Source organism: Onychomys torridus, chromosome 20 (assembly GCF_903995425.1).
Source record: "Onychomys torridus chromosome 20, mOncTor1.1, whole genome shotgun sequence".
NCBI classification, from domain to species: Eukaryota; Metazoa; Chordata; class Mammalia; order Rodentia; family Cricetidae; genus Onychomys; species Onychomys torridus.
In genome coordinates this window covers 30789050-30799243 of record NC_050462.1, presented here as the reverse complement: position 1 = coordinate 30799243, position 10194 = coordinate 30789050, and the positions used below count along the sequence as shown (strand labels likewise).

General features: G+C 47.3%; 1 protein-coding gene across 1 annotated transcript; it reads right to left on the bottom strand.

Moving 5' to 3' along the window:
• Positions 1 to 2775: 2775 nt before the first annotated feature.
• Positions 2776 to 4532, bottom strand: Phlda1 (pleckstrin homology like domain family A member 1). Its single transcript, XM_036169798.1, is given in 3 exon segments — positions 2776 to 2839; positions 3180 to 3493; positions 3495 to 4532. Coding segments are annotated over 2 exon segments (1290 nt in total). The 5' UTR covers positions 4497 to 4532; the 3' UTR covers positions 2776 to 2839; positions 3180 to 3205.
• Positions 4533 to 10194: the final 5662 nt, after the last annotated feature.

Sequence of the window (10194 nt, the reverse complement as noted above, 5' to 3'; positions counted from 1 at the left end):
GTCTTTCTTGGGGTAAAAATATTTTCAACCTTTTCCATGATGAAACCACCTCCATTGCCAGGCAGGTTTCCCAGTGTCTTACTTAGGTGGTCTATATCATTTTCTTATAGGTAGAGTGTCATCAAGTACACTTGTATTTTGTTTTGTTGAGCATGATTGGTACCCCCCTCCCTTGAAAAAAAAAAAAGTATTAAAACAACTTTAAAGAAGCCCGATGTGGTGGCGCACGCCTTTAGTCCCAGCACTTGGGAGGCAGAGGCAGACGGATCTCTGTAAATTCAAGGCCAGCCCGGTCTACAGAGCAAGTTCCAGCATAGCCAAGGCTACACCGAGAAACCCTGTCTTGAAACACAAAACCAAACCAAACAAAAACCACTTAAAGAAACCTATTTTTCCAATCTCTGAAATTTCACAGTTTAATGTCAAGGGAAATCTTTGGAGAGGGTCCATTTAACATGTCATTGCAGATACAAGGCTACGAAAAGACAAGAGGCCACAGTTCTGTTGATCCTATCAAGAGCCATGGCTATTGTAAAAAAAGAAAATATTCTAGCAACCAAGACAGAGCCTGGGCATGTTTTCTAGGTTTGGGCTCTTCAATGAGATGACCTAGTTCTATATGTAATCCAACAATAGATGTGTCTTTGAAAAAGCTACATTCATCTTAGTTTTCAACTCATTTGGGATGGGCTTTACTATCCTGATAATACATAAATTTTGAAGTGAAAAGCTGCAGCTGGAAAGAGCTGTGGGTTAACTGGGGTTATATGATCTGCAGGTATAACTACAGTACAACCTGGGGGCATTCTATCAGAAACAGAATTAGCTCCAAGGAAGCCAAATCAAACCTGGGAAATGTGTCAAGATGGGCTCTCGGGGCTGTCCTACATACTCAGTATGCTTTAACCCGTGGGCAGAATATTTTCACAACTACAAATTAGTCCTGAAAGAGGGAACTCAAGTCGGGTTTTCCTGTGTGAAGTTCTAATCCCCCACTTCCAACTTTTCAGTTAAATTATGACTTCAAAGTCGCAGCATTCACCTCACCAAATCTTCTTTCAACTCGGTTCTGAAAGACAGCATTCCATCTGGGTGCTGGAAAACTAACTGCCCGAGACACTGTGAAAAGGTCAGGACCGACAGAGACCAGTCAGCAAAGCCAGGCAGCTAGGAAGTGGTTTTCAGCCCCGAGAGACTCTGGTGTCATCCGGGACTCCTTCTCCACGGAAGCAGTGTCTGCCTTTGTGCGTCTTGACCATCCCTTTGATTTTACACAGAGGAGGGTTTGTTCTACCTTTAAAAGCACATCCTCCCCCTCCACCCCCTCAGCATCCTGAACGAGTGGCTATGAAGACAGGGAGTTCTTTTTCTCACTGACAACTCCAGAATCTGGTGGTTCTTAACCTTCCGAGTGCTGCCACCCTTTAATACAGTCCCTCATGTTGTGGGGACCCCTTCCCAACCATAAAATTCCTTTCACTGCTACTTTATAACTCTAATTCTGCTACAGCTGTAATTGTAATATAAACATCTGGTTTGCAGGATATCTGATATGTCACACACACACACACCCCTACCCCTGTGGAAAGGCCAGTCAACCCCCAAGGGGGTCACGACCCACAGGTTGAAAACCTCCATAGAGCATCTTCAGTCCTTCCTTCCTGCCTGTGAATTTAGCAATCTAACCAAAACATGGAAGGTCCAGATTTCTTCCTAAGCAATAAGGAGAAAAGAGCTGATTTCTTTGCTCAGTATTATTCTCAGGATGAAAAATATTGTGGCTCCTGGTCCTTTGAAATATTCACAAAATTATTTTCAGAGTGTGTCTAAGACAGGGTAAAAGGCTAAGACAACATGGTCCAAGCCAAGCACACGGAGCTCTTGGTGAAAGGTTTGGCATTCTGAATGGGGTAAAAATACCCTCAAGTTAAGTGGAGAACCTCCTACATTTTTAAATAAAAACATAGGTGCATTAATATCAACAATCAAAATGACGGTTTTTTGGTGCTAGGATTGAATCCCAGGAGCCCTGCTATCAGCTCCATACGGATTCATCAAACTTTCCTACACAGTTGCTACAAGCTCCCTCCCCTAGACTCAGTTTACCATATTATCAAGCCAGGCAGCATGCCCTCAACTGGGTGGTATTTAAATATTTTGAAATCCAGTGTCATTCCTACTGGTTTCTTTTAAGAAAAGCATGATCTTGACCATCAGATTTTCATAATTATTCATTCTGACCCTTTAGCTTAGAAAAAAAAAGAACTTCTGAACAAACTACACATCTATGAAAGATAAACAAGTAAAGGTAATTGTCAGAATTTAATTTCAACCTCTTCAAATACAATGAAAGAGTCGACTTTCTGAGAACGCCCTAAGAATAAGGAATCATTTTTTTAGTGTTTCCCCCCTCCAAACCCCTTTTTCTTTTCCAAGATTAGGGCTTACTAGGAAATAAGTTTCTGAAAATAAAGTTTCATTGGGGGAGGGGAGGGCGGGTGGCCTACATTCAGAAATGTCTTAGAATAGGCAATAAAAAACTAATAAATAATCATAAACCAAAATACATTAAAATAAAATTACAGTACATAAATTGCTCCTACAAGGTCCATTACATTAGATGAGCCTTTCAAAGGTTCATAAATAAAGTCGTCTTGACTCAAAATCGCTTCCTGCACGGCGGATGAAGATTATGCAGAAAACTAAGAGGAACTGCAAGCAAGTTATCAGTCGAGTGATGTCCAAACTACTTGAGCTGGCACGGGATGGGGAGACTTGTTTTTGATCCAAGTGAACACCACAGCAATGCATGTGTCCCGCTTCCCGGAGTCCTCAAAACCTGGAAAGAAATGACACGGAATGAAACAGGCGGCTCAGAAATCAAGACTCAGTTCCCTCCCGGCCAGTCTAAAGGATAGAGGGTCCAGAAAGACGATTAAGTAGCACTTAGGGTATATGGCACTGGCCAAGGGCGATCACGGTGGTGGGAAGTTAGTCCATCCACGGTGCCCCGCCTGGCCTCTCCTAGCTCCAGCTTGCCCATCTTCTCGCCACCTCTCTAGCAACTTGAAAGGATTTTTCATTTTGCCTTGAGAGCGGAACCGGTGGACAAGCTTTCCACCCTTTCCCAACAACCGTGCTGCCAGGTTTCTAGGTGTTCCAAGTTGCCAGGACCTTACCTTGAGTGGCCGGGGTGCCGCCCTCTTCAGGCAGAGTTGGAGGTGCTGCGGAGAAGCCGGTGGCCGTGCGGCTGCGAGTGAGGAGGAGGCTGGTGCGCGTGCTGGAGTTGGTGTGGGTGCGGGTGCGGGTGCGGGTGCTGGTGCGGGTGAGGATGAGGGTGAGGGTGAGGATGAGGATGCGGGTAGGAGTGGAGCTGTTGGGGCTGAGGCTTGGGTAGCTGTTGGGGCTGCATCTGCGGCGGGGGCTGCATCTGCGGCGGGGGCTGCATCTGCGACTGAGGCTGGATCTGCGGTTGGGACTGGGGCTGGGACGAGGGGCTGGGGCTGGATCGGCTGCGTCTGCGGAGGCTGCTGCTGGACCAGGTGCTGCTGCTTCTGCCGCGTCGACTTGACCGCCAGGATCGCCTGACGGTTTTTGTACTGCACCATCTGCAACGTGATCTCCGCGTTCCAGCCCTGGTCCTGGGGGCACCGAAAGTCGATCTCTTTGCCCTCCGCCATCACCACAGTGAAGTACATGTACTTGCCCTTGCGCTCCACGCAGTCCACAGTCTTCATGTTGGAAAAGTGCAATTCCTTGAGCTTGACTGGCGGCTCAAGGCCGGCGACGGCGGGGCCACTAGGTTGGGACTGTTCCGCTGTCCCCTGCCCGGGCTGCTGCTGCTGCTGCTGCTGCTGTTGCTGCTGTTGCTGTTGCTGCTGCTGCTGTTGCAGCTGCTTAGGCGGGATGAGCAGCAGCCCTTCCTCGGTGAGGATGCAGCACTTCTTCTTCCAGAGCTGCAGCAGCCCGTCGCTGCGTTTCTCCAGCACGCCTTCCTTCAGCGCCTTGCAGCCGCTGCTCTCCAGCATCCTTCCGGCATAAGGGGTGCTGCTGCTGCTGCTGCTGTTGATGCTGCTGCTGCTCCGCTCGGCCTTTCGGCTTCCAGATGCCCGGGCTGGGGGCGGCAGCAGTAGCAGCCGCGCGCCGTCCTCACTCCAGCGGCTTCGGCGGCCGCCGGCCCGGAGAGCGCAGAGGAGGCTGACTCGCAGGAGGCAGAGCGGTGGCGGTGGCGGTGGCGGTGGCGGTTCGGGGTGCCGGCACAGGGACAGCCGCGTCCTGACGCGCCACAAGATCCCGGAGCGGCGAGCCGGCTGCTCCCTGCCGTCCTCCCGCGAGCGCTCACTGAAGGGCACTGGCCGGGCCCCCTCGCGGCGCTTTTCAATGGGCCACCCTCCCCACCCCCGAGTGACACCCAGCGGAAAAGGCGGCTCCTGGCGCCCGCGCCGCGGGGGAAGACCCAGCTCCGAGAGGCGCTCGGCAGCCGGCGTCCGCCTCATTAACTCGGGGCCTTCCCCGAGCCCGCCGCGGACACGCCCCCGCGCCCTGGGCCACGCCCCTCCGCCACGCCCCCTCCGCGCTCTAGCTCCGCCCCCGCCCGCCCACGGCCTTCCTCGCCCTGCTCCGAGCTCCGGAAACTCTTGGCGGCTCCGGGCGGTCGCCGAGGTCGCCGCGACTGCCGGGCGACAGATGCCTACGCCCAGAGGGCGCCGAGAGGCCATCGGCACGGTCCCGCCCTTCCCTGGCGGGCCGGCTCTCCGCTGCTGCCGCCCGGACCAGGGTGCCTGGGGAGCCTGCCCTAGGGTGAGCGCGTAGACGGTTCCTGGTGTGACACCTATGCAAACATCTCCGGGAACAAAGCCCCAGAGTGCTTCGTACTTTTTTTCAGTCCTGGCAATGGCCGGATTCACCACCCAACACCCATCCCGGCCCCACGCTCTCAGGTTTTTGTTTCCTTATGTGTTTTGTTTTGTTTTGTTTTTTCCTTTTCTCTATGTATGTACGTGAACGCAAATCAGAAGTCAGCAGATCCCCTGGTACTGGAATTTAGGTTGTGAGCCAGGTGGAAATTGAACCGGTGTCCTCCGAGTCAGCCATCTCTCTAGTCCCTTGGGCTTCCTTCTGGATCAGACCTTGCCCTCCTGGGCACCAGGAGCAGCATTAGGAGATCACATACATAAGCCTTGGCAGGTGTCCTACAAACACCTACTGGAACCTTGACTTTGGGAAGACCCCACTCCCATTCTTGTACTTAAATATTTCAGAGACGCTGCTTCCCGGTAAGGCGGAATAAATGGCAGAGATCTCTCCTCTAACTGGGGAAGTAACCTACTCTCACCATAAGGTAGGACAGAATAGTCAGGTAGGTCAGACATGGGCTGCTGCCACACCGCAAGAATCAAGAATCCAAGCGAAGAGAAAGTGAAACATGAAGCACTCAAGTTGTGTTCCTTGCTAAGAAATTAAAACTTAATGTCTTAAACAACAGGATTCTTGAACCTTCCTCCAAGGCACAATGCTCAAATAGGCCAGTTTCAAATCAATCTTGAGTCCTAAATGAATTTGGCTGTATTCCAGGGCCTTTCAATACTTTTTCAGTAAAGAATTAGAACTGTGTGAAGATTTCTAATGCAATTACACACGAACAGTATCTCCGTGTATATCTATGAGATTTGCAATTCTGACTACTAAACATCTCCCCCCCCCCACACCCTGCCTCTGTAGAACAAGTGAGCATTCCAGTTCCCATATGACCAGTGGTCCATCTTTTTAGCAGAATGGCATTCTCGTATATTTGTAAAGGGCACTTCCAGTCTCTTATTCAAGGAGTCCCTGAAGCCAGGTATAGTTGACAAAGACATTTGTATGGAAAAACAAACTGAACTGTAACCCAGTTTACCAGAATATAAAACACTCTTTCCCTAAGTTACTTGCAAATGCCCACACAGCCAACACAGATTTCAAATGCACTCACTTAATTCTGACTAAAGACTTTAATCAATGTACAGTGACCACAATGAACTCGATTATTGTAAATTTTAGAACTTTGCAGAAACTCTCAGTTTATTTCAGCAGCCACCATTACCACCTCACTGGCTATACTGGTCTTTTCTTAAGAAAAACAAAACCAAAAGCCCCAAAGATAAATCATCAGAAAATGGACTGTAGGAAACAATCATTAAAAAATGTTTTGCTGCTGGGCGGTGGTGGCGCATGCCATTAATCCCAGCACTGGAGAGGCAGAGGCACAGGCACAGGCACAGGCACAGGCACAGGCAGAGGCACAGGCACAGGCACAGGCAGGTGGATCTCTGTGAGTTCAAGGCCAGCTCTGGGCTACAGAGTGAGAGCCAGGAAAGGCACCAAAGCTACACAGAGAAACCCTGTCTCGAAAAGACCAAAAGTTTTGCTTTACATAACTAATGGTTCATTCAACTTTTCTTGGAGGACATCGTTGTTTTTTTCCACCTGTCCGGTACATCCAAGTACTTATTGCCAAAGAATAAAAGACTACTACTAAAGTTAAAAGCTCTTATTAGTAAGGGCATTTCTTTGGTATTAAAAGGCTGCTCTTAAGTCACGGGGAAGTGGGATACATAAGGGCTTTTGAATGAACCCTGAAAAAGTTAATATTCCAGAGACAATCAAGGAATCTTTAGGCCTATAAAATGACTCCTTGGACAGAAGTAGCAAGGGGTCATGGCACAGAAGCTCTTATCTAGTCCCTGTGCTTTGGGACTTAGAACACTCATCTAGACTACACTCCCAGTAAGGACTCCAAATACCCTACCTAAATGGCATCTCTGTACAATTCCGGGGCCTCGCCACCCTGTACACTCATGTGTAGGGGTCTGGACAGCACAAATGTGCAGGCAGCTTACAGCAGTTGGGGAAGAGTGAGGGCGAAGGTGTGCCGTGGGCTACAGTTCAGCTCTGCCATCGAGTCCGACCTTGTTTCCCGGTTGCCTGTGTATGTCAATGCTTTCCTTAAGGACTTAAGCGCGTGTTGTGAAGACTGCAAATGTGTTAGGCACATCTGCTCTGTACCAATCTTACCCCTGTCCATACCTAGCTACCATTTATCAGACCCCATTTTACTCAAACTACCTCTGGAGCTTATTATCATCACCGTCCTGACCCTGATCATCTTTCCTCTGGGCACAATCCTAATTTTATTCATCCTAAATTGTCAACAGAGGAGTCTTCCCATGACTTTAAATTACGCTCACACCAGTGTAGCCTTACTGATCACTCAATCTGCCACCAGCACAATGTTTCCTGTCTCCAAGAGTAATGAAATGGTTCAGAGGGTAAGGGGCTAGGCTCTCGAGCTACTCCGCCTACCTGTGTGTGCCATTATCACATGCACACCAAGACAAGTTTCTTTAAAAGATCTCTCAGCACCCTGGAGGCTATGGCAGGAAGATGTCATGAGGATCAGTCTGTGCTACAGAGACCCTACCTCCAAAAAAAGCTAAAAGCTAAAAGCTGCTTATACCATGAAAATGTCAGGTAATCACCTGACAGTGTTTAGAACAAACTGCCTCATGCACATAAGAGTTCTCATTTCCTAATTTTCTGAAAGGGGTAAAAAAAACTCTCAAAATTTTTACTAACTTCTAAGTCAATTTTCAAGATAACACTTCTCAGGCTTTTTTGCTGGCGAACTAGTGCCCCCTAGTGACCACTTAGCATAGCAAGCTGAACGCCTCAAGGATTGCAGAGCTGGGCTTCCCATTCACCTTACAGGGCCTTCAGTTTAAAGCCCAGGCTTGCTCCCTAGCACCACCCCACAGAACATTCGGCACACACACACACACACACACACACACACACCCACACCCACACCCACACACACACACAATCTTCCCTATGCTGGGCGTGGGACTAGGGGCCTAGCACCACCCCACAGAACATTCAGAACACACACACACACACACACACACACACCCACACCCACACCCACACACACACAAACAATCTTCCCTATGCTGGGCGTGGGACTAGGGCCTGGTCCCATACTCAGCAAGTACTAGGGAGTGAACATCTCTAGCCCAGCAATTCCTCACCCCAAGGTACTAGCCTTATTCACCCTCTAGCCCTCATTGACTCCAATGCCTACCCCGAAACCTCTGCTCATGGCCAAGGAATGGGTGTGTGTGTGTGTGTGTGTGTGTGTGACAGAAACTGGAGTCGCTGGGGAGCACAGCTCAACCACCTCCAGGCAATGAATATTAACTCCACCCACACTGATGGCTCACTGCTTTCCCCCAACCCTGTAACCTATTTTCCAAAGTAGTTTAAATTCCACCTGAGGTTAGAGCGAGTTCCTTCCTAATCTTATTTCCCATCAGAGCCAGGCAGACAGGCAGACCTGTGCGTTGACCAATCCTGTCTACAGTGAAAGCGGCCAGTCAGGCCCTAACGAAGGAAGCTTAACCAATGGCTCCCCATCATGCTGGAAGCACTACATGCTAAGTCCAAATCACACCAGACCTCGGCACCATCTCATCTAGTAAGATGAGATCTGGCGCCCTCTTCTGGTGTGCAGGTATACATGCAGGCAGAACACTATATACATAAACTTTTTTAAAGCTTAAAAAAAATTTAAAACAACAGTAAGTTCTAGAATTAGCTTCCAAAGTATGCTCACAAAGTGTCAATTTTAAGTTTTCTTGTGTTGAGAACTTGCTGAATTCTATGGTTACATTACATCCGGTTCTGGATGTATTTTTACTAATTCTCACATTTTTCTTAATACAGATCAAAATATTGGCAAATAGGACTTGCCAATACCTGGGTTCCTCCTATACCTGGCCATTAAAAGCTCTACAGTACAATTATTCAGAATTGTATGGTCTTAATACACAATTACACCTTTCTCATTTTCGTTCATATCACAAAATAGCAACTAAACTTCTAGATGGCTCAAATACTGCTTATTAGGAGGGGGAATCAGCAGTTTGTACTTATGTATTTTTCTGTACCTTTCATTTTAAAAATCCTTAATTCAACCCATGAAAAAGGTTACCTCCCATTTGGGCTGCTTTTCTGTTTTGTTCTAAAGATTTTATTGTATGCTTATGAAGGGATTGTCTGTGATGGCTGGTTCCTGAATCTCCCTCCAGCAGGAGTTATGTAAGACATTGTGTAGAAAGTGAACCCAGGTCCTCTGCAACACATACACCCATCACCTTTAAGAAATGAGGGAGAGACCTATAATAAGCCTAGAAAAACTTCAAGTCTTATTCAATTACATACAAATCCAAAAACATATAGGTAGTATTACAAATCACACCTGAGAAATGTAATTACCAAAATTAATTGAAACTGCAGTTTAAGATTTTTTTTTTTTTTTTTTTTTTACTTTTAAAAATACTTTCATACTGGGAAAATACAGCAGTAACAGCACACCATGTTTAACTTTCCATCCAGTAATCCAGGAAAAAGACCATATGTACATGAACACAAAATGTCAGCAAAATGCCAAAGGAATCTATTGTTATTAAAGTAACTGAAATCTCAAGCCTCCTTTGGCTAAGTCTGGAGCAGCACAAACTCAACATCCCTGGGGCTGTCTGGAGCAGCTACACCCACTCTGGAACCTCACCTGGCTTACCTCTTCTCTGCTCTACCCCCACTCTCTCATCTTGTCCTCTCCAGTTGCCCAGGACCGCCCCAGCCTCTATCACCTGTCAGCTTCGTTCCTCTAGACAAACGGGACAGATTTCCTGCTCATCTTCAAAATCCCAGCCACAAGTTTTTATCCTGGCAAAACCATCACTAACATTAGCTGTTCCCAATTCCTGTTCAGTTAAAAATGTAGTCTGAAAGCACTGCCTCTATTTTAAGCAGCTTAACCATGAGCTTTATGTGAACTTGAAAATCTATTAATGACTCACTTCCTTTCAACACTGTTGTGCCGAATTTCTCTTTTGATATCAAAGAATGTCAACAACTTATTTTGAAGCTGAAAACCCTGAAACTATAGATGTCATTATGAAACAGGCTACACAGGATGTGAAAATGGGGGGAACTAAGCATCTTTAAATGAAAGTAATTCCTACACCAATGTTCCCATTACTCTAAAACGTGTAATAAGCCTTATTCAGTCCAAGAACATTTGTTTCTAATCCAGGTTATAGTTTAATGTCTGAATTTGTAAACTAGTATATAACACATCTGTTAATATCAGAA